At 37.3% G+C, this 25,670-nt stretch overlaps 1 protein-coding gene across 8 annotated transcripts in view; it reads left to right on the top strand.

The window, feature by feature from the left end:
- Positions 1–25,670, top strand: part of Arhgef9 (Cdc42 guanine nucleotide exchange factor (GEF) 9) — a 193,543-nt gene that overhangs the window by 87,348 nt on the left and 80,525 nt on the right. For all 8 annotated transcript variants that reach the window (XM_013502875.1, XM_013502878.1, XM_005401553.2 and 5 more), the window contains one exon: positions 12,053–12,244. In XM_013502875.1, the coding sequence (XP_013358329.1) occupies positions 12,053–12,244 (192 nt within the window). The remainder of the gene's footprint in view (positions 1–12,052; positions 12,245–25,670) is intronic.

Here is a 25,670-nt window from a genome sequence, read left to right as displayed (position 1 = left end):
GGGATTTAGCTCAGCGGCAAAGCGCCTGCCTGGCAAGTGCAAGGTCGTGAGTTCGGTTCCCGGTACCAGAGAAAAACCAAAAAAAAAAAAAAAAAAAAAAAAAGAAGGGTATAAAGATGTGGAAGTGGAATAAATGGGATGCATTACAATAAATTGAAAGTGTAGCCAAGCTGAGGTCATGGGCATATGTTAGGGTACAGTGGAACTTAATGGGCCAGGCCTGGTCTAAAGTGTTGATGGAAAGTCATTAATGAAAAGACTGAGTATTCCTATGGAAATTTTAATCTCATCTTTACTTCTCTCCTTTCCTTTCCTCTTATTTTTTGGTCTGTTATATAACCAAGATCTTCATTGCTCTGGTTAAAACTCATTACTTCTCATTATGTGCTAGAAATGGAGAACAATGTGTTATCTGCCTTCCTATGATAATCTTTAATGTAATTAGTGACAGTTATTAAACTCTTTCTCTTGAGGGACCAAGGAATGGTTTCTATGCCTGACTGTACAAATTACACTGATTTTCTTTGTGCTAAGTGTTGCACAAGAATCTCTAAGCATGCTTAATATTCTTGAAAACTGGGATTAAGACTCCAAAACATGTTGTATATGTGTGTATCAGAATGAGAGCTGTGCCCTCAGTCAACCAGATTCCTTTCAGTCTACATTCCACATCTATCTTTGTACACACACTTTGTCATTTCTTCACTGTGGTGATAGAAAAGTATTTGGTGACTTTTGTTATAGCAGAGTTTTTGTTCTGTCTCATCCCATTCTCTTGTTTGTATTTTATCCCTTTGCAGTATTTGCCAAGATTTATGGCTTGTACTTTCATTCAAACAGAGGCAGAATTGAGGATTCTGCTTCTGATTAGAATTATCTGAAAAACGGAAGTGTTACACTGGGAAACACTGACTTCCTTTCTCATCACTGGTTGTGTTCGAAGAGTTGAGCTGGGCAATTGTTGGCAGGAGATATTCTCAAAGGTGTTTGTGTATTAATCAGGGGACAGAGATTGGTTTGAGCTAGCTGACCTTACATTTCCTTCGTAATTCATAATTCTTATTCTGTAACCCGGAGATTCTACTGTTTAATATGACTGGCAATAAACCGGAACTTTCTCAGATTACTACTCACTTTGCTTGGTAGATCTGATCTCTGAAAATACTGAGGTGAGATTTAGATAATAGTCCTTTGTCCATTCACTTTTCAGAGATATTTCATTAGAGAATATTCTCTAAGACATTCCTTACTTTATTGAATTCATGAGGGAGCTACTGGAGGAATATTGGGACACCCCTTTTTTTTAGAGGTATCAGTTCATTTTGAGGGAGAAGCTACTGAAGATGTGGAAGAATGTGTAGCAAGGGCTGTGTGAGCATTAATTAATTTTTTTAAATTCAATTTTCTTGGCACACTTTTGATATACATAATGATTACATTCATATAAGAAATTTTACATATGCATAATATACCTTGATTATTTTCCCCATTCCCCTCCCCTCCCTTCAACCCTTATTCCCATCCCCATTTATAAAAGCTTTGTTTCATTTTTTCTTTTTCCCTTCCTTCCTTTCCCCTTGCCCCCTCACTTATTCCCCTTCCCATTTGAACAGTTTCTCCCTACCTCTCAATGTGTATCATCCATTTTGGTCCGTATTTACTCTTTTGGTTTCTCACACAATGGAAACAATGTGATTTAAATACATGTGTCTGATTTATTTCACTTAAATTTGTGATCTGAAGGTGTATCCATTTACCTAAAAATGTCTCAAATTTATCCTGTTCTATACCAATGTAGTATGCCATTGTATATAAAAACCATATTTTCTTTATCCATTCATCCACTCATGGGCGTCTCAGTGTTTCCAAGATTCACCTATTAAAATCATACTTCTATAAACATGGATATGGAAACATTGGTGTGGTATGATGCTTTTAACTCTTTGGGGGGATACATAGAAGGAGCACACCTGTATCAAATGGAACCCGTAGTTTTAGTTTTTTGAGGAACCTCCATACTGATTTCTATTTTAATTGTACGAATTTACACTCCCACCAACAGTGGAGAAAGGTTCCTCTTTCCCCACAGCCTCGCCAGCATTTGTTATTGGTTGATTTTTTGAAGATAGGCATTCTTTCTGAAGTGATATGGACTCTCAGTGTTGTTTTAATTTGCATTTCTCAAATGATTGGCAATGTTGAACATTTTTTGATATATTTATTTGCTGTTTATATTTCTTCATCTGATAAATGTATAGTCATTTCATATGTCCATTTTTGGACTGAGTCTTTAAATATGGATGGTCTGATTTTTTAACTTCTTTATTTATTCTAGATATTAATCTTTTGTCTGAGAAATAGCTGGTAATTTTTTTTCCATTCTGTGGGTTGTCTTTTTACTCCATTGCTGATTTCTTTTCCTGTGCAAAAATTTTTAACATGATATGTTGATTTGTTGTAATATTTCCTGTGCAGTTGGGGTTTTGTTCATAAAGTCTTTGCCTACACCTGTATCTTCAAGAGTTTTACCTATTCTGCCTTTCAGCAGATTGAGTTATTTTGTTTTTATATTTAGATCTTTGATCCATTTTTATTTTAGTTTAGTGTGTAGTAAGATACATATGTCTATTTTTAATCTTCAACATATGGAAAGCCAGTTTTCCCAGCACCATTTATTAAAGAGGCTATCTTTCATCCTGTGAAGGTGTTCGGTCCCTTTGTCACAGTTAAGGTACCTGAGGGTGTTTGGTGTTCTTTCTGTAGCTTTGCTTTCCTATTTTTTGAGGCTGAGGGTATTTTTGAGGCTATTTTTTGCTTTCTTATTTTTTGTTGCCTAAGGGTATGTCAATTTTATTTGATCTTTCAAAGAACAAACCCTTTGATTCATTCATTATTTGTATTGTGTTCTTAGTCTAAATTGCTCTGATCTTTTTAATTTCCTCCCTTTTGTGTGTGCTTTAGGTTTAACTCGTTCTTTTTCTAGAAGATTGAGGTTCAACATCAGGGTATTTATTCAAGTTTGCTCTATTTTGAGCATCAGTTTAATATATCGAACTATAGCTAGTCTACTGGTGTAGGCATATAGGTATGTAAATACAAGTTTTTTTGCACAAAAAGTCTATAACCATGTTTTCCTCAAGAGAGAAGGAATATGTGGTAGATAGTGGGCACTCAAAGTAGAAATGTCACTTTATCTAGATTAATTTCACTTTGTGTGTGTATATATATATATATATATATATATATATATAGAGAGAGAGAGAGAGAGAGATAGCATATACCATAAAATTAATCACTTTCTGTGAACAGTTTTAGAATTTTAGTGTATTTTTTAATTTTAAATTTAAGATTGTATAATTGTCGCTACTGTGTATTTCCACAGCATCCTGTTTTTATTTATTTCTGCTTTGAAATATAAACATTTTATATTAAATATGTAATGAATCTTCTCCCATAGTAAAATCACATTTTCCTTGTATAAACTGTTTTATTTATTTATTGTGTTTTAAGACATAATATGAGCTGTGATCCAAATATATCATGAATGATATTATTTTAATAATTTATTAGATTTAAAGATACGTTGCCAATAATCCCTCTAAAAATGCCCCTCTGCCTTCAGGCACACTTTTCCTATTGCTCTCGCCACTTTCTGAGAGACTTCTTTCTTAATAAGGCATGTCTTTATGAGGCATGATCAAAAAAGTATGATGAATGCTGCTGTCAACTGCCATCCAACAGAAAGACAACCATGTGAAAACATTAAGATGTGTTCTTATCTGTCTGACTAGATCTGAAACTGTGATTTCTAGTTCTTCCGCAAAATCAAGATCATCATGGAAGGTAAACTTTTTGAATCGATCCAAGACATGAAGGTAGTAGCTATAATAGCACAACTAAAGATACTCATCAGAAAGGATATCCAGAACTGTTCCAAAAAACTGCAAGAATGGTGTGAATAGTGAGTTCAGAGTATAGGGGAGTATTTTGGGAAGATTAATTGCCATGCATTTTTTACTGTAATAACTTTTTTTAAAAAATTAAACTATCACTGTAGTTTTTTATCATGCTTCATATTTGCACATCTTTAATTGGGTAGATTAATTCAATACATGTGTGCAGGGTGTAATTATCAAATCAGCACATAAGAATTTCTATCTCCTTGAACAATAATTATTTTTACATGTTGAGCATTTTATATCCTCCTAGTGGTTCTGAAGTATATCCTAGATTGTTCAAGCTGTAGCTATCCTAATGTACTATACTAAAGAACCACAAATAATTCTCCTACTTTGACTAGTTTTATGTCCCCTTATTGAAATTCTTTCCATTCCCTCCTTATGCCTTTCCAGTCTCTATACCTGCCCATCCTTCTGTAAGATTGAATAGTTTCTACAACTGAGTGATAACAAATGACATTTGCCTGTGTCTGACTTATTTTACTTAGCATTATATGTTCCACTTCATCCATGTCACTACATATGACAAGATATTATTCTGTTTTGTCCCCAAATAACATTCCATTGTGTATATATACAATATTTTCTTTATCCATTCATCCACTGAATGTCATCTGGGATTTAGCTATTGTGAACAATGCTGCAATAAATGTGGGAGTGCAATATCCTTTTAGCATAATGATTCATCTCCTTTGCATATGCAGTCAGAGAACATTTTTAAAAATAATTTTTAAAATTGAGAGATAAATATGTATCAATAAATATGTATATATGAATATATAAATGTATGGATATCTATATATAAATATATGTAGTAATATCTATATGTGATTAAGTGAATACACGCAATACCTCATAGATTTGTTTTGTAATGTTTTATGGTAAGAACACTTCAAAGCTACTTTCTTAGCAAGTTTCCGTTATATAATACATTATTACTAACTATATTTACTGTACAGTACAAAAGCTATCTAGAATATATTCTTCTTGGACCCGTTCAGCAAAATATTCACATTTCTCCCAAACCTAGTCCCTGGAAACCATTAGTCTGCTTTTTAAATTTTTAAAAAAATTTTTTTACTTGTCTATTCTGGACATTCTATAAGTGGACTATTCTGGACATATTCTCTAAGTGGAATACTGCATGTGTGGACTTTCATGTCTGGATTCTTTCACTTAGCATAGAGTTTTTTAAGGTTCATTTGTATCATAATGTGTTTTATTATTTTGTAGTGATGTGTTCTATTGAATAGATAAACCATATTTTAGTTTATTCACTCATCATTTGGTGAACATTTGAGTTATTTCTAGTTTTTGGATGTTATGGATAATAGTTTTTGTGTGAGCCTAGGTTTTCAGTTCTCCTAAGTATATACCTGGGAGTGAAATTGTTGTGTCATATGGTAGCTATATTTTTAACTTACTGAGGAACTGCCAAAATGTTTTCACTGCGGCTGCACCATTTTACGTTCCTACCAACAGTGTATGAAGTGAGGGTTCGTGTTTTCCCACATCTTCCTCAATGCTTGTTATTGACCTTCTTATTAATCATATATATAGCCCTCCTATTCAGTGTGCAGGGGTTTAGGTATGCATTTCCCTGATGGCAAGTGATAGTGTGTACCTTTTCATGAATTTATTGGCCATTTATATTTCTTCCTGGGAGAAATGCATACTGAACTGCTTTGCCCTTTTTGAGTGTTACTTGTCTTTCTTATTGTTGAATTACGATCTTCTGGATCCTTATGAGGTGTATGATAGAAAAGTGTTTTATCACATTATTTCTTTTCACTTTCTTCTTTTGAGGGGGCGAGTGCTTTGAATTGAACCAAGGACCTTCACACTGAGCTACATTCCTAGCCTTTAATTTTTTTTGTATTTTAAAACTGGGTCTAAGTTCCTAAGGTTGGGCTCAAACTTGTGATCTTCCTGCCTCAGCCTCTTGAGTAACTGGGATTGCAGACATGAACCACTATGCCTGGCTTCCTGATAGTATAATTTGAATCTCACATACTTTAACTTTGATGAAGCTCAATTTATTTTCTCTTTGTTATTTGTGCTTTAGTTGTCATATTTAAGTAACTGTTAGCTAACCTAAAGTCACAAAAGTTTTTCTCTGTACTTTGTTTAGAAACTTTTATTATTTTAGCTATTTTACCCAGGCTTTAAATGCATTTTGAGTTAATTTTTGCATGTAGTATGAGGGAGGGTCCAAGTTTATTCTTCTGCATGGGGGATACCCAGTTTGTCCCAGCATCATTTATTGAAAAGTCTGTACTTTCCCTCTTGAATCATATGAACGCTTCGACAAAGATAAATTCATCATCTCTGTGGGGTCTATTTCTGAAATGTCACCTCGATTGCATTAGTCATTATGTATATTCTCATGTAGTTCTATGGTTTTTCATAAGTGTCTATTATTACTTTTAGGAAATCCCCTTGTATTTCTAGCTTCTTTGGTGTTTGTTTTATCATACAGTGTTGGGTTTTTTTTTCAGATGCTTTTCCTGTGTCTGTTGAGGTGCACATCTGAGGTTTTGTAACTTTTATCTTGTTGGTGTAAATATATAGTAAGTTTTTAAAACTGGAAACTTGTGCCCTCGTGTTTGATTCCTTTTAAAAAATGTTTTGGTTATTCTGGGTCCCTTCAATTTCCATATGAATTTTATTTTACTTAATTTTAAAAAGAAAACAGTAAACAAAATAACAAAGACAAAAACAAAACAACACAAAAACAATAAAAACCGTACAAAATTTCAAAACAAGATGATAGGAAATTAACAATGGCTGTTATATAACATATTGTTATCTTCAAGGAAGTTGCTCCGAGTACCAGATGTATTAATGCAAGACTGATCAAACAATTGAGGAGAATAAAAACTAATAAAAAAACATTAGAACCGATACAGAGCTTCATTAAACAAGATGGTAGGAATTTAACAATGGTTGTTATATTGCATATTGTTGTGTTCAATTTAGTTGTTCAGATTTCCAGATATAAGCATGCAAAATTGGTCAAAAAAATTTTAAACATTAACTGTTCCTTTCAATAAACCAATAGAAATCAGTACAATTATCCCAGCTATCCTTGTATATACACATATTTTCCCCTTCCTTCTTTCTTTTCCCTCATCCTAGTTCCATATCAATTTTAAAATCAGCTTGTCAATTTCCAGAGTTTGCTAAGATTTTGGTAGAGATATTGTTGAATCTGAATTAATTTGGGGAATATTGCCATTTTAGCAACATTAAGTCTTCTAATCAATGAACACAAGTGGTCTTTTCATTTAGTTAGATCCTCTGTACTTTCAGTATTATTTTAGTTTACAATGTACAGGTCTTGCACTACTTTTATTAAATTTGTTCCTAAGTATCTTGTTTTTTCTAATACTATTTTAAAGAAATTCTTTTCTTAGTTTCACTCTCAGATTGTTCATTGAGAGTGTATGGAAATACAACTGGCATTTTTAAACTGATGGATCTGTACCATTGTTGAACTTCTTTAATATTTATAATAGCTTTTCGCCAGTGGATTCCTTAGAATTGTCTATAACACCGTAAGTTCTGTAACTAAACGTAGTGTTATTTCTTTCTAATTTAAATGATTTTACTTCTTTTTCCTGTCCAGTTGCTGTGAGTAAAATCCCCAGTACAATTTGGAATAGGAGTGATGAGGTCAAATATCCTTTTTTGTTCTTGATTGTACAATGAAACCGTTCATTCACTATTAATTTGTAATATTTTTTATGATTTTTCATAAGTGTCTGCTATTATTTTTTAGGAAGTCCCCTTGTATGTCTAGCTTCTTTGGTGTTTGTTTTGTCGTAGAGTGTTGAGTTTCTTCAAATGCTTTTCCTGTGTCTGTTGAGGTGCACATCTGAGGTTTTGTAACTTTTATTTCATTATTAGGATATATTACATTGATTTTTATAATTAAATCAACCTTGCACTTCTGCGATCAATCCCTTCTGGTAAGGGGGATAATTTTTATATGTTGCTAGGGTGAGTTACTAGCATTTTGAATGAGGAGTTCTGCATTGCTGTTTTCTTTGGGAAGGTTGTGAATAGTTAATTCTTCCTTAAATGTTTGTTAAGTTCACTAGTGAGGCCATCTGACCCTACTTTTTTTTCAGTTTGTGTAGGAAGTTTCTGATTACTCATTTAAAATCTTGATTTGCTGTTGCCCTGCTTATTAGATTTTCTGTTTCTTCAGGAATCGGTTTCTGTAGTTTGTGTCTTTTAAGAATTTGTCCATTTTCATCATTTTCTCTTAATTTCTTAACATACAATTGTTCTTAGTATTCCTTTTAACCCTTATTTCTGTAATATTGGTAGTGATAATTCCTTTCTCATCTTTGATTTTAATAATTTGAGTCTTTTTTCTATTTTAACTTTCTACAAGGCATATGTGTCTTTGAACAACTGTATAATTTTAAAGACAGTAAAGATAGATAACACAAATAGACACATCAAAGATATGGGCATATTTCTCATTCCTTGCAGTCTGTGTGGGCATCAACTTCTTAATCAGAAAGAGGAGAAATTGGTTCATTTTTGCTGAAGTAGTTGAAGACTCTGGACTGTAGAATTCCTATGTCCCAGCATAAGATTAAATTATAGAAATGGGGATATTTTGGACAGAAAGACTAATCTGAGGAGCCCAGTGTTCCTGAAGGGAGCACTAGGAAGTAAAAGTGGATACTTGCACTTGCTTAATAGTCAATGGGAGGTTATTGAGGATTCTGGGGTATGACAGTAGCCAGTCAAAGTGACAGTCAAGGAAATTAGCTTGTTGGTGGCATGGGGGAGAGATTGAAACTGGGAGGTTACCTAGGGACTTGCCTGGATATAAGGAGATGAGGGAAGTGACTGAGGAATGTAAAAGGGAGAGAGAAGAATCAGGGATTATCTCTCATTTAGAAAGCATTCCTTGGTTTTGAAGGAAGGGGAAGGAATGAATTGTCTTACTTACCCATGTCTCTGTCACAGTAAGTAGTTAGCAGTTAGTCCCAGAATAGGTCCAATGTAGATATCTGTTAAATTGATCCCATTAATGCACCTTCCATTAGAGGTCAATGAAGCTGGTTAAGTCAGCATTTAACTACCATGAGAAGGCTTCTAGGAAGCTTTGCAATCTGGCAGGTTTGGGGCATTGTTTATCTTACTTGGCATCAGGAAACTATGTGCTAATTGCAGTATCAGTCAACAACACTGGTGAAAAGGTACACCTTAACCTGCAGCAGGTTGTGGGGCAGAGCTAACATGCCACTATAGGATGCCACTGAGTGAGCATAAGCTCCTAGGCTGACCTGTGTCATTGTACTCTGACATGCAAACAGACTAGGTTCTTCATCTGCACAGAACAGGAAACTTTAAGAGAAGGGAGTTTAGAGATTGGATGAGAAGGTTGCATCATCAGGCCCAGGGTATCTTTTCTATAACCCTGAGATCAAGAGCACAATCATTTGGGCCTTTCATGGCACCTTTTCCTAGGCTATGAAACATTGTCTCTGCGATGTCAGAACCATGAAGATCAATGCTTTCTATTTTCTTTGCTGTTGTATCCCCAGTATCTGACAAATGGTAGGCACTTGATGTAGATTTAATGAATGAGTGATCTTGACCGCAATTCTTTTCTATGAAAGTGGCATCTTAGCCTAAGGAATGGGCATCTGGAGTTGTTGCAATGTAGTAAAGATGTCTTTTCAGAAGCTGCTGATAGAGAGCCTACACCTAGACCTTTAGTTCTAGCTAGAAGGGATTTCTCCTACCAAATTTAGTGTAAGGGAGCTACTTCTTCTTGGGCTGCAATTGGCTTTCTCTGCTCTTACTTTTATTTGTAACTATAATCCCATGGAGTGTGGTGTGAATCTAAATCTCATTCTGTTCCTGCCCTCATATCCTGTACTCCTTCCTACTAGAAGTGTTCCAAATACTTATCTTATTCTAACCACCCACAGACCATTTTGACTTGACTTGTCCTGAGAATTAAAGAAATGGTTGTTATCTCTTCAAAGCCTGCTTATGTTACCCTTTCCCCATCAGAGCTTAGCTTGTTTTGTGAGAAGCAGGAAAAAGTTAATAGATTAGTAGAGGGTGAAATTTCCATTATTAAAAATAGCAGCATCATGTATATGAGATATTTGCTTCAATGCCTTAGAATCACTTTTTAAACAGGTCCATTCCTTTGAATAATCATCCCTTACACTGGCTTTCAGTTGTATTAAAGGGCAGCTATTAGCATACTGAAGACACAAAGCTGACCTTTTGGAAGAGATTGCAATAGAGAATTTGCAAAAGATGATAGGTTATGGGTAGAGATAAATTTTGCACATTGAGTGTGTATACAAAATGTGTTAAAACAGAGTGATCTTTTTTTGCTGTGACCTGTAGCAAAAAAATATGTAGGTAAATTTCTAGGCATACTGGGTGCTAACCACACTTCCCATTCCTTAGGAAGGAATGTGAAAAGAAGAATATACAGAGTTGGGAAGTAACAACTGTTCTTTTTTTTTCTTTACCATTTTACCTATTTTTTGTAACTTCTTTTACCTTCATCTTAAAGCTTCTGAAATCATCTACCCATAGGTTTTTCTGTTGACAGAAATGCAGAAGCATCTCAGTTGCTTGATCTCAGCTTCTTAAGTCAGGATGTAGAAAAAAAAGGAGAAAGTGAGGAGAGGAAATATAGAGTTGATTAAATCTGTTGAGACAACTGGCAAGTACTTGGCAAATTGCCTCCTACATTGCACATTATTATCTTCAGTGTAGCTGCTCATAATATAAGATGTAGGCGCGAAAAACCAATCAATATACTTTTTTCCTTAAAATAAAATTAGTTGGGCCAGGGATATAGCTCAGTGGCATAAGCGCCTGCCTGGCAAGAGCAAGGTCCTGAGTTCGATTCCCAGTACCAAAAAAAAAAATAGTTAAAGAGTAAGAATTAAGAAAATTTTAAAAGATTTCCTCCTACAGATTTTGTTAGTCTGGTGAGGCACCCTTTTTCTTCCTGTGCTCATGTTTTCCTCTTCCAGGACTGGGGCTAAATGGGCTGTGTTACAAGCTAAGTCATCCAAGATCCAAAGACATTTCACGCAAAGGAGGGTTTTTTTTTGTTGTTTTTTGGCTTCCTTTCAATTTCATGATTTGGAATGGAGAGTCTCAGCCTTTACCAACTGTATCCATTGTTTTATGATTCTAATAATTGTCAGCCCATTGGGCCCAAAGCTTTTCCTTTTCTCTCCTTGCCGCCCTTAGAGCCAGAGGCACATATATGATAGCATAGGGTTTGTAGCATTAAGACTGTGTGGCTCCTGTTCCAAGCCTCTCTGCTTCCTGACTGTGTGACTTGGGATATATTTCTTAACTTCTTTTAGCCCTAGTTTCCTCTTCTGTGAAATGGTGTTAACAGTGGCACTTATCTAGCAGAACTGAAAAGAAGCTTCTTGAAAGCTCTTAGCACAATGGCTAGTGTATAGTAAATGCTTAATCAATAGCAAATGTTATTATGTGGCGAGGAAATATTCTGATATCCTCATCCAAACTTTGAGGAAGTAGAGATATTTGTATGTCCAAGGAATTTTCCAGTCAAATTTTGATTATTATTTATATATCCTATGATGAAAATCAGTACTAAAAGCCTTTCTTTTGAGACACCCATTTTGGCATTCAACTTTGGTATTCAAATTGTAGGTACTTCAATGCCGTGTTTTGCCAATAGTGTAGCTGTCATACTTAGATATTTAGTTTAAGTTTTTCTTTTCTTGATCCAGCTGTGCTTCCTAGATATGCTTCACTATGAACATGTTTTGCTTGCACTTTACTCTCTTTGGAGACATTCTTACCCAAGAAGCCTCTCAGAAATGAATTAGTTATACCTCACATCTTCCATTTCACAGATAGGTCGCCAGGGACCTAGAGAGGATTAGACCCATGCTTAGGGCCAGCACGCCACAATGGAGCAAGGTCTGGCATTCTTTTTGCAAGGGCTCTTTGGGTACCCAAGTGTTTTAATTTACTATTTTATTATTTGACTCTGAAATCCTGAAGAAGGCAGTTAACCCGTTATTCTTTTTTTCTGCCTATTTCCACAGCTCTGGGTGAACCAGGAGGATGGAGTGGAGGAAGGGCCCAGTGATGTGCAGAATGGGCATCTGGACCCCAACTCAGACTGCCTCTGCCTGGGCCGACCACTCCAGAACCGAGACCAAATGCGGGCCAATGTCATCAATGAAATCATGAGCACTGAGCGTCACTACATCAAGCACCTCAAGGACATTTGTGAGGTAGATATCATGGTGCATGTGGGGGCATACAGGGTAGGATAGAGGGCACCTCCATGAACAACCAATAGCTATGGTGGGCCTGCCTTTGACAGTGTCAAAATGTGGACAAGGGCAGCTGGACTACCTCCTAGATTCTATCAGTAGAGTGAAACCGTTCCCTTGGGGCTCTCAATTTCTCTTTTTCTCTCCTTTTCTGTAACTTTCTTATTCATTAATGTTCACTTACTATCTTTCTCTTTCTCTCCTTCCCCCTCCTTCCCTCTCTGTATTCTTCTTCTCCCTTTTCTTGTCTCCATTCTGTCTCCCTGAGTCTTTCTCCTTTCTCGCCCCTCAATCTCTACCCTTTTTGTTTTAGTCAAGAAGCCTCTCAGAAATGAATTAGTCACAACTCACATCTTCCATTTCACAAACAGGTCACCAGAGACCTAGGGAAAATTAGACCCATGCTCAAGGCCAGCAAGCGACATTAGAACAAGGTCTGGCATTCTGTATGCAAGGGTTTTTGATTGAAGCTTTCTCGTTTCTGATCTAGTTGCTCATGTTGGGGTCTAATTTCATTCATTAAAGAAAAACACAGATTCCTCCAAGCCAATAACTGACAGACTTGAATGTGTACCAGAGAAATCCCAGAACCTCATTATTGCCACACAAATTGTAAATTATCAGGTTTGGGGTAAGGTGTAAGCATCTATGAATTTAAAGAACATCCTTGGTGATATTGATGCTTCTGGTCCTTTTCCCTCACTTGGAAAAAACACTTGCCAGTTTGAGCAAAGAAATTTTTAGGAAATGGGATCTATAGATTAAGGGTAAATGAACAAGCCTCAGCTCTTTTAATATATCACTTTGCTCCCCAGGAACTGTTTCTCTACGTTTCCTAACCCCATCTAGAAAAGAGGAGAACCTTTTACCTCACATTCTTTTGAGCATAGTGAACTTAAATTAGCATTTTTAAAGGGATTTTACTAAACAGAGGAAAACAATGGAAAATTGAGTAAAAGATTAGACATAGACAGACACAAATACATCCAACACAATGATAGCCTTCCACTCCACCCACAGAAATCTCTTCTTTGAGTCTTTTCATCTTCTTCCTTTCAGAGAATATGTTCTGTCATAGTTTCTGTCTCCCAGCCTGGGGCCCACTTTGTTGTCAGCAGTAAGGTCTACCATGTTTCAAAGTTCTTACTTCTCTAGAGCAGTGCTGCTCATTAGAACTTTAGGCAGTGATGAAAGTGCTCTGTTTCCCCCTCTCTCTTAAGTCAGATCATTTTATTACTTTGTGAAAAATCTTCCAATGGCTCACCATTTCTCCTACAAATAAAAACTAAAATTCTCATTACTTACAAAGTGCTGTATAGTGAACCCCTTCTTACCTCTTCAACTTAATCTGCTGTTTTTTTTGCCCATACCCACTGGCTCAATATACCAGCCTCTTTGATCTTCCTTCAACACGCCTGACATACTTACCCTTATGATCTTTTGCAACAACTTTTTCTCTGCCTAGAGCACTCCTCATATCTACATAGCTCCTTTGCTCACATCCTTCAAGTTTGTTACACAAATATTACCTGCTCCTTGAGACTTTTTTAACCATTCTATTTCAGAGTGTAATCTTGCATTGCCTCTCCCCCTTTCTTCCTTTACATTTAAGGTAGTATAATTATTGCCCATTGCACTTATGACTATCTGACATATTATACGTATGTATTTTGTCAGTTGTCTATCTCCCCTACTAAAGTATAAACTATGAGGGGCAGGAGTTTTCATCTTGTGATTTACTGATGTATCACTCTTAGCACAGTACCTGACACATAGTAGATGATCAGTAAGTACTGCTTAAAATCAGCAAAAGTATAATTGCTGACATGTGTGTACCACTTTGACTGACAAAGTATATTCACATTATATGCCACTTGCTCTTCAAAGAGGGGAACAATTGTCATTGTTATTTCTATTTTCTAGGAAGTAAAATTATTTCCTACAGTTCCCAGACACTAGCCCAGTGGGAGTCCTTTAGTCCTCTTAGAAGAATCACCTGTACCCAACACCCAAACCTCTTAATTTCTTCCTACAGGGACATCATAATGGAAATATCCATCTTTCCAGAAGGAGTAGAGATATGACCTATGTCATAGTCACTTTCCTTGTCTCTGAAACATAATACTGGACAGCCACAAGTTGAAGGAAGAAAGGTATATTTTGGTTCACAGTTTAGGGAGGTTTCAGTCCATAGTCAGGTGATTTTCTAAGAAATGACAGCATGGCTGAGGAACATAACAGAAGAATAACTGCTCAAGTTATGTCCTTTAGAAAGCAAAGAGTCAAGGGAAGAGCTGGGAAGGGAAATATAACCTTCTGGATCATGCCTATGGTAGCCCGCCTCTTCCAACCAGGCCCCATCTTTAACAGCAATTCAAGTGTAAAGCCCCTGTAAGCCAATCATCTTCCAATGGTCCTGCCTATTGTCAGATAAGGCTTTATGGGGATATCTAGATATAAATCATGAAATTCTGCTCCTGGCCTCCAAAACACTCATGTGCATGTCCTTATGCAAAGTGCATTTAGTCTATCTTTAAGAGTTGCCATATTCTCAACAGTTCCAGCATTGCTGAAGAGTTCAAGCCTAAAGTCTCCTCTGAGACTAAAGAAAACACTTAGTTGTGAGCCTCTGTAAAAATGAAACAGAAAGTTAAACATTGCCAACCTACAATGGCAGAAAGTAAACATTCCTATTTCAGAAGGGAAACATAAGATAGAAAGAAATCAGACCAAAGAACAAGAACTAGCAAGTCAAACATTAAATTCCAGAGTTTCATATATAGCACCCAGGTCAAGCTGTAATGAGATATGAACTCCAAAGGGCTTGGGCAGCCCCACCCAGAAGGTATTCCCAGTGGTTTTAACCTTCATGGCTTCTTTCTTGGGCTATATTTACTTACTCTTGTGGCTTTCCACAGACTTTCCACATTTCTGGTTTCTCCAACTTCTTGGGGTCTCCACTGCAATTTCTTCTTCACTTTAACAGCTTCATCCAGTATCTCAGTATCCACCCAGTAGGGGCACATTGCCTGATCTCTTGGGCCTTCTTCTGAAATCTGGGTGGAAGCCTCCATGACCCCATAACTTTTGCATTCTGCATATGTGTAAAACCAGTACTACCTGGATGATACTGAGGCCTGCTGCCTGCATGACTAGTAGCAGAGGGTCTTTACATCTTGCTAATGTATGCAGAGCTCTGAAATTGCCTGAATGCCTGAGCATGATGAACTGAATCTTGGGGAATCAATTCCCCATGCATGGACTCCTCAATAGAGTACTCTAAGGTGCTTTTCTCTAAACCTTCTTTCATTTTTAAAGGCCAAAGGGAAGAGTCTTGCTCTTTCCTTAAATGCCCTCAAACCATTTTTTCTTATTTTCCTGATGCAAAACATTAGGCTTCTTTTTAATGCTAATCTTTTCAGCAACTGTGTTCTTCTCCATTCCAACTTTATAGGACCTTTATTTCTGGTGAAACTCAAAATTTAAAATCATTCAGTTGTGCTGTTTGCTCTTAATTTTCATTATAGCACTGGCTAAACGTATCCAAGAGTACCCATACCACAGCAAAATATGGATGCTGGGCATCTGTCATAGTTTGGGGTTTTGCAAGGTGAATAATATAGTACAGGACACATACTTTATAAGATTATTCATAATAGTCACCCAAAAGAATCATATACAAAAAGAAAGTGCAGGAAATCTGTTCACACACTAAAGACCAAAGAATCCAGCTGAGGGCCTAGATCCCTTGATAATGTCCTGAATGAGTCCAGTTGAAGACCTAGAGCTCATAACAATGATTCCCATAAGTTCAACTGGAGGCCTAGAGCCCATACAATGTCTCATGAAGACCTGTTTCACGGATCTATGCTGGGAAGGTCCCAAGGTCATGGTGAAAGCTGGAAAGTCTGTGCCAGTGGGATGAAGGATCTGTGCTATCAGGCTGAGGGATCTGCACTGGAGCCAGGAAGCAATGCTCAAAGTAAGAACCAGAGCTCCTCCAAAAAGTATCACAGCCATCCTCAGCAACAGTGAGGTCCCGAGCTCCTCTGATGATCAGGAAAGCTGAGTTCCCATCAGGAAAGCCAACACAACAAGCTTCTCGAGGAAACTGAGTAGTACACCATCTCCCCTCCAGAGCCAGGAAGTGATACTCAAACTGAGGACTAGAGCTCCCCCAAAGTGAGCCCTAACCATTCTCAATGACAGTGAGGTTGCAGGCTCTTCCTCTGATGAGAGCAGCCAAGTTCATCAGGAAAGCCAGCATGAAAAGCTCCTCTAGGAAAACCAACAGCTCGCCACAGCTTCCCAACAGCTTCTCAACAGCTTCTACCAGCTCCCAACAGCCTCCTTTCTTCTTCTCCAGTTCTGCCTCTTATGCTGCTGGCTATTGGGCTAATAGTATCTCTTAGTTATTACAGGCTGATCAGGTCCACAGTTTCCCTAATGAGTGGACAGCAAAGGCTAAATAAAAGAGGAAAATCAAATAATTTCAAGGCTCCAGGAGAATCAAAGCCCTCTCACAGAATTCAAGATTCTCTCAGAGCTAAAATCAGGACCTTTGGGTGGTCCATATTGATTTAGTTACCAGAAGAAGGCAGGGAAGTTCTTAAGAAGGGTGGAACCACTCAAGGACTTCTCCAAGTAAGGTTAAATTAATCCACCCAGGAGTGAGATGCCTTACTCTACAGTCTTTATCTAGTTGAGGTTTGGATCCAGGTGTCCTTGGCTGTGATCTTGTCTTATCCTTCAAGGTTTTCTGACTTCATCCACCATTACAGGACTCAATATGGATTAGTGACTCACAGACATTCACTTACTGTGGGTCCACTGCCCATTTCCAGACCAGGAGCCTAGGCCGTGGACAGACTCACAAGTAAACATGAAAAGCCAATTGATTAATTTAAGTCCTCCTCAGAGCTGCTTTATAGTGGTCTCCATCAGCTAGCAACAATCCTCAGGTGGGCCTCCCACACCCAGCACTATGCTGACTCAGTTCAGCTGGGTGTTACAAGTTGACCACCAGTTGTCAGTCTACCACAACTACCTTGAAATTTCCTCTCCTAATTAGTCTACTAGCTGTAATCTCGGTCTCCTGCAATGTCTCAAAACATGAGTAACATGTAGACAAATTTTCTGCTAGAGAATAACATACATGGTCTCAAGTTCAATTGTCACTGGATTCCTTGTTTCCAACAGAAACTTCAGGAGCTTCACATTTACTGACTGCACTTCTGTATAGTAAGGATAACTATACAATTCCTGTCATTTTGGCTATAAGAGTTTGGGGTTGGTGGTTTTGAGGTAAATCCAATCTCTTGGCAGGATTGATAAGGGAGTAGGGTTGTCATCAGGTTTTGGAAGTGAACTGTTAGTTTTGTAGAAGTTGATGAATGAAGAAGAGCAGTGGGAGGTAATCTCTGAAAATTAATGTATTGGAGGGAGTCTTGCCAAGAGGAAATGGATGCCCATACATCAGTTTCAAAGGGCTGAGGAGATGGGGTGTGTGGAGGGTGACACACATGTCTCTTGGGGTTGTAGCATAAGTTTGGTGAATTAGTATAGGAATGAGAGGTACAGACTGTACCTGTATTGGTACAAGATGTGGGAGTAGAATGAGCCTGGACCTTTTTATAATTAGGAGAGCCACCACCACTAACGTGTGCAGACAGCTCAACCACCCCAGGGCCATCATGTTTAACTGCTTTGAGAAGTAGTCTGTAGGCTGTATTTTTGTGTCAAGAAGTTGAAATAGGAACCCAAAAGCAAATCTCACTTTTGGCATATGCATATAGGTGAAAAGGTGTATTGGGGCTGAGAGATTGAATACTGACACTAAAGTGCAGGCTGATTTGAGCTCATTGAAAGCAGAAGACAGAGAAGAGGGGGAAATAAGTGGTGACTAAAGTCTCTTGAGATAGCTTCATACAGAGGTTGAGCTATGAAACCAAAGTTTGAGATCGACAACCAAAAGTAATTAATGAGCTCTAAAAAGGAAAGGAGATCAAATCTTGATTGGGATAAGGGAATGAGGGTTTTTGTGGTCCTGTATGATTCCCTTATGAGTAGGGGTAATGTGAAGTCCAAGGTAGGTGAGCTCAGTCTGAGAGAAGTGGATGTTGTCTGGAGATACCCAGGCTCCCTTTGTTGCTAGGAAATTAAGTAACTAAACAGTGTCTGTTATGTACATATTAAGAAAAGAGCTGTACAATAAAAGCTTATCAGCATTTTAGATAAAACAGCTAGGGTTTTAGGGGAAAGGAGCCTAGGGGTCTTTGACAAGTGTTTGTCTAAAAAGGTGTGGCCTTTTGTAGAATCCCTGAGGAAGGGTGGTTTAAGTGAGTTGTTGTTGGAAGTTTTTGGTGTCAAGATTCATCAAGGTAAAGATGAAATGATTTTCTGAACTGGAGTCAAGAGGGATAGTTTAAAAATTATGTTTGAGGTCAACAACTATAAAATGAGAAGTATCTGGCAGTATTGAAGAAGGAATGTTGGCTGGATTGGGCACTACAGGGACAATGATCAAAGAGGTTTCACTGATAATATGTAAGCCCTGGAATAGATAATAGATTCCATGTGTTTTTTTAATGGCTAAGGTAGGAGTGTTATAAGGAGAACTGGTAAGTTTAAGAAACCAGGTGAAGAGGAATTTGAAAATAGTAGATTGGAGTCTCCATATCGCCTGTGAGTTAAGGGGATATTATGCCTACCTGGGAAAGCAAGTGCAGTCTGTGAGGGTAAACTTAATAGAAGTATGATGAAAAGTGACTGGGTAGGGTGTTTAGTGTCCCACACAATAGGGTTTTCTTATTGGAATAGAATATAAGGTAAGGTTTGTGTAATCTAGGTTGAGGAGGGTGATGGGTTAAGGAGAAGAAGAGCAGCTAAGTTTGAGGAACTCTGGATGGTAATGGCAGAATGTAATTTTGAAAGTATGTCTTTTCCCATTTATGAGATGGGACAGGTTGGGAATATATGAAAATTGCTGTTTTTAAGGTGTAAGACAGAGGCTTGCTACACTGTAGTATCTTCAACCCCCATAATAGAGACAGCGGAGGGGACTAAAAGTTCCACATTATTTCTGTTAAAACAAATACATCCCTGTATCCAAAGGAAAAGAGATTTGTTTACCTGCTACCTTTAGACAAACCATGGGTTCTGTTTTGGTGATGGAGGTCATGGAAGCTTAAGAATTGGGGCCTAATTAGTTGTTAGCAACAGGTCACAGCAGACTGGGAAAGGACAAGTCAGAATTGGTCTTGGATTTGTTTAGCAATGCTCCCAAAGGTCTAGGGACAATCTGTTAGTCCTTTTAGCTCAGGGGAGACAAGGATAGTTTTTGTATTTGCTTTTATCTTGTGCTGGTTTTAGGCCCCATTAGGGTAGCGTTTTATGACTATCCAGTAGGTACTAGGCCAAAGAGTGTAGCCATTAGTATCCATTTTTACCAAAGGGTGTTATCAAAGAAGTTTGGGTGCTGAGAATTTTAACCTTTTTGACACCATATTTTTTTGTGATGAATCAGCAAAATCAAATCATTGACAAGGAACAAAATCATCAAATCTGTAACTGCTTTGAGCTGAGTGGAGCCATCACTAGGGGCCTATTTTGAGTTTGCCGATCATCAGAGATAGGGAGACTTTGAGCTTAGGCTTGAAACCTAAACTGGGTAATGTAATCTAGAGGTTTTTGTAGTGGGCTTAAGCACTGGTCTGAGGCCCGTTATGGAGAAATGTATTGTCCTGGAAGAAATAAACTAGAGAACATAGTGTACAGACATGAACCAAAGAAAATTAAGGCTAATCATTAGTAGCCATTTTTACCAAGGACTTTGAAAACCAGAGCCAAGTAATATCTTTTGCAGTATAGTTACAATCAGGCACTTACACAAGAACCTTCCCTTCTAAGCTCTGAGCTCCATTTATCTTTTGGTAAACTTGATACAAGTCATTCCATTTTGATTTTGATAGTTTTCATGTTTTTTAATATCTCCTCTAGTCCTGAATACAGTGTTGATTAGTCATTGTTTATTACTGTCCCTCATTGCTGAGATGCTGTTCCAGTTGTTGGTCTTATCTGGTCCTATTTTAGAAGGAAAATGATTGATCGTCATAGGCCCTTTCATCCACATTTCATCAACAAAGAGGTTTAAAAAGAACAGATTTTAGGCCTAAATAAACCAATAAGAATAAAAGCAGAGCAGCCAAACATATTTCCTTTTAAATGGCTCATCCTCCCTAGACCTTTTGTCATAATTGGACCTCTGAATTTTTTTTTTAGTCTAGTCTTTTTTTAAAGGAACAAAAAATAAGAAAAAAACATAAAAATGACACAGAATTTCAAAACAAGATGATACGAATTAACAGTTACTATCAAAGTAGTTGTTCATATTACCAGACATAGGCATGCAAAATTGATCAAACAATTAAACATCAACTGTTCCTTTCCACCAACCAATAGAAATCAGTATTACAATTATCTTAGCTATCTTGTGTATATAAATATACTTAATTTTTTCTTTCCTTTTTCTCACTTCTTTTTCTCCTTTTCCCGATCCCAGTTGTTCTTTCCTTTTGAGCAGTTTCTTTCCCTTTCACAATATCTATTGTGTCATTCAGATGTTATTTACTCTTTTAATTTCTTATCCTAAGGAAACAATACTATGTTTACACATGTAAGTCTGATTTATTTCACTTATGAGTATGGTCTGTAGTTGCGTCCACTTACCTATAAAAGCATAGGGGAAGGCACAGAACTCATGAACAAATACCAAACTGTCTGGGAACTACTTGAAAGAATCAACAACTGGGATTTCATCTTATTGAAAATATTTTGCATATCAAAAGAAATCACAACAGAGTAAAAGGAAGACCCATGAATTGGGAAAAAATTTAGCCAACTGTCTCTCAGACAAAGGACTTCTATCTAGAACATATAAAGAAATAAAAAATATTAGGCTCCCTAAATTTAAATACCCAATCAAAAAATAGGCATCTGAGATGAATACACACTTCTCAGATGAGGAAATACAAATGGCAAATAAATATGAAAAAATGTTCAACATCATTGGTCATTGGAGAAATGCAAATTACAACACAGATTCCATCTCACTTTATCAAGAATGGCTGTCATTAAGAAATCATCCAATAATAAATTCTGGTGAGGCTGTGGGGGAAAAGGAATCTTTCTCCACTGTTGGTGGGAGTATAGACTGGTACAACCACTGTGGAAGTCAGTGTGGAGATTCCTCGAAAAAGTAGGATTAGAAGTCCCATTTAACCCAGCTGTTCCCCTTCTGGGTATTTTTCCAGAAAAACTGAAAGCATCATACCACAGCAATGTATGTGCATCCATGTTTATAACAGTGCAATTTGTCATAACTAAATCTTGGAAACAACCCAAATGCCCATCAACTGAGGAATAGATAAAAAAGATGTGGTGTTTTTGTACAGTGAAGTATTACTCAAACCTCTGAGTTTTGTCACTATGTTTCCGTTTCCCATCTTGGTTGGGGAAAACCTTATTACATAAAAATCTCATTTCAAGACATAGCTTTATATTTCTAACGTTTTTCATATCTCTATCTATAATAGTCTTAGTAGATGCTCGTATTTGAAAATATTTTTGGTACATTTTTATCTCAGAGTTAACCTACAGATAGTATATTTTTATTAGTGCTAGCTGAATAACAGATTTTAAGCAGCACTGAACACTAAATGATCTTAGTACCAGAGAAAGTAGAAAGAGGAGCAAAGATGTTACCTTGTAGCAATGACTGATAATCCTTTAAGACTTCATATGACACTGAACAAAAAATTATCTTATTACATGTACAAACTAACAGCAGAGTAATTTAACCCTATAATTGTAGTTTAAGAATCATCCCAAAGCTATTTCTAAGTAACTTTTTAGGCACATTGGTCCGATGAATATATTAATTTAAACCACCGAATTTAAAGTAAATTTACTAATCAGTTAAGATATTACCAATCATTTGGATTTTTTTAGTGTGCCCTCATTACCATTTTATGGGGGTCAGGAAGGCTGTTTGTCTTATGGTATCCTGAGACAGTAGTCAATTTTAGCTTGTTATTTGCTACAACCCAGTGTAGACTGTGTGTAACCCAAGAACCACATTTTCCCTGATACTTGACCTTGTAGTGTGACTTATTGACTGTTAAACCAACTTGTGTTTAGACTCCAGCATGAGCTAAGTTTGGTGATTTAGACCACTTTATTTAAAAAAAAGTCTAATTTTGTGGCATGTTTACCATTGGCATTGGTATTTTGTTTTATTTCAGTTTTTTCTGTATTTACTTGGTATGGGTTTGGAATTTAGTCTCTGTTGTTGCTGCCATGGGTGGGGGTCACCCTTGTCCACACAGACTTTATACAGATCTCTTTAAATTATTTACCAACAAGTAAAATTTCCCCCTAACCTTGGAGTTGGGGATCCTGGGAATAACCAGAGAAGCCACCCATCTTTGATAAAACCGAAGTGCTTGAAGCAGCTGCTTTGACAGCCACACAGGGAGTCTTGTCCAGGAATTCCCTATATCCAAGGTTGATTATTATAAGCACAGATTAGCAGGCAGACAAACATGAGATACATAACACAATTATCTCCCTAGGCATTACCATAGTATTTTTAGGTGAATTATAATAGAGATATCTTGTAATGTTTTTGTTATTTTGACAGTATAGAGTTACACCAAAAATGTTAGAAAAGACAGAAAAGGTATTTGTGTGTGGAAAAGGAGAGAAACTGAAAGGGAGTTATCTGGTTGAGGAGAGACTGGAGGTTGAACTGGGGCCTGAGGGGAACCGAAACCCAGGCATACTTTAACTTGGGAAAAGTCAAAAAGGGAGAAAGGAAATGAATGTGTGTATAATGCCCTCTTCCCCGGCCACCTCCTTGAGGAGGAAGCCAATTGAGGCTCCAGCTTAAGAGGGAGCTGAAGAGCATAAGAGCTTATAGTAGGCTAACAAAAAAAGGGTGGAGAGATGGGCTACTTAATGGGAGGAGTTCTCTGATGGTGGGGCTGAAGAAGAAGGAGTGAAGTTTTAAGGGGCATATGGGAGTGGGGCTTCAAGGTCAAAAGATTGAATTCAGGTTCAAGGACAGAACTAGAATCAAGTCTAGGTTGATCATGAAGAAGGAGAATTTGGAAAGTAGTACAGGATTGACAGAAAGTGGACTGAGAAGGTAAAAGAAAGCCTGCACATAAAAAACTTTGGACCACCTGACATTGCAGTGGGTACATCTGTTTAAGTCTTGAAGAATTTGGAAGTTGAAGGTACTGTGTTTAGGTTACTATTAAACTATTACAGAAGAAAAAAATTGGTTTGTTGTCTCCCCTTCCCAGATAGAGGGTTTTCAGGTTTTTAAACAGATGGTAACAAAAGCTAGTCTTTGGATGCCCAGAAGGCCAAACTGAAATTGTCCATAGTGGAGTGAATGGGTTCTCTAGGTAAATGGAAGAAAAAACAGCGGAGAGACAGGCATCCCCTATCTTTGAGTATGTTCTCAGTAAAGGTGGCCACCAGCAGAAGACCAGCATCCCATGCCTCCTGAGGGGCCAGACCAAGCGGACAGTTCCACAGTCCAGAAGGGACTAAGACCCAGTGCTAGGATTTTGATAGACAGAAGAAAATGGCAAGTTTCTCTGGAAGAAACCTAGAGATTCACCCAACTCCAAGGAAATGACCTCCTGGATCAGAGAGGATGGTTGATGTTGTGTGGAAGGACAGCAACAATAAAGGTGACCTTATGAAAGTTTCCCTTTGCAAAGGCCTCCTGGGTTTCAGCACCAAATGTTAGGTTTATTAAATCTTGGAGACAACAGATGGAGGCAGAAAGATTTATTAGCACAACATGTACAGCAGCATGTTGGGGATCTAAATTACAGACTTCAGCCCACTCCTAAGAAGCAGGGCAGCAGCTTTTAAGCCTGAGGTAGGGAGTAGAGCTTGGGCTGGGGAATAGAAAAAGGGATGGAATGAAGAAGTTAACTGGCTTTAAACCTAGAAGTTAAGCTGCTGGTGGGGGGTGGTTTAAGCTAACAGGGAAATCTGGATATAAATAACAACCTTGCTTTGAGGGTTGCTCAGTTCAACTAACATAAGCAGAGCTGTTACTGATGATTGTTAGAAACTATTTTTAGACCTATTTTGCAGCCACAGAGATGTCAAAGGTAGTTAAAGAAAGCTGTATCTAGTTGGGTCAGGAACAATTTTGAGCCCTAGGTTGTATCACCTTTAACATGTTCATGACAGGGCTATAATTAGTGTGTGTCACTGCTAGGCAGCTCTGATTTGAATTTGATTATTTTTACCAGCTTAAACTACTGGTGGTACACGTATGACTGTCCCATTGGGTAACTTGTACCACTCTTCAGGGGGTCTTTGTTTATAATAAAGCAAAAAAAGGCATTGATTTAGCAAGCCAGATGTCATCATATTACAGTTCCTTAAAGAAAACATTACAATGTATAAAAATTATAATATTGCTAATTTGTGGCACAGCAATTGTAAAGGCCATATTATATATACCAGCAGTGGGATACTTGTAGCATTTCCATTTTAAAGTTTAGAGAATTTATTAAAGATGAACTACTCATGAATATAAATAAATTTCTTTAATGAAATGAATTTGTTGATTATTGTAACAATTTTTAATTGGCATGAATTGTATTAATTAAATCTATATTTGGGCAGTAATTACTCAAATTCAAGTAACTAGATTTGATCCATTTATAGACTTTAAAAATTAATTTTATTATTAAAAAGACCAATAAAAGTGATTAGATCAATTTCTACCACGGGTGGTTAAGGCCAGCAGTAATGTGTAAAGCCAAAACCTGTGGAGAAAATGATTTACTAGAAAGAACACCAAATTTAGAATAAGAAATCCAGGGTTTGGGTTCCTACTTCATCACGCACTGGCCAGGAAACTGTAGCAAAGTCTCTTCTACCCTGACTTTCTACCCAGTCCTAAAATGAGTTGACTAGAGTTGTTCTTTCAGTGATTTCTGGATCCTAGTTTCTCTGGTTCTGTAAGATGTCAACATGCTGAACTAGAAGAGCTGTGGAATTGACACAGGTTTCTTCTGCATTTTCTGCCTCTTTTTTCTTGCTACCCTTGGAGGCATGTTCTACTCAAGTATGGATATGTTAATATGACACTGATATGGCAAGGGAGTTCACTGAGAAAGGCACTCACAAGAAAACTGAAAAAGCAGGAACAAACAAAACTTTATTTAAGCCAGCTGATGGACAGTCTCTAACCAGGAGCCAGAGAAGATGTTTGTGGTGATCTGGGTCTCACCTTCAGTTTAGGTTTTCATAGTAACCATTACCTCATTTTTAGGAATCTTACAAGACT

The sequence above is a fragment of the Chinchilla lanigera genome, unplaced genomic scaffold (assembly GCF_000276665.1).
Source record: "Chinchilla lanigera isolate Chin_1 unplaced genomic scaffold, ChiLan1.0 scaffold00074, whole genome shotgun sequence".
NCBI classification, from domain to species: Eukaryota; Metazoa; Chordata; class Mammalia; order Rodentia; family Chinchillidae; genus Chinchilla; species Chinchilla lanigera.
The sequence above is the reverse complement of the archived record's forward strand: the minus strand, read 5'-3'. Positions and strand labels throughout refer to the sequence as shown.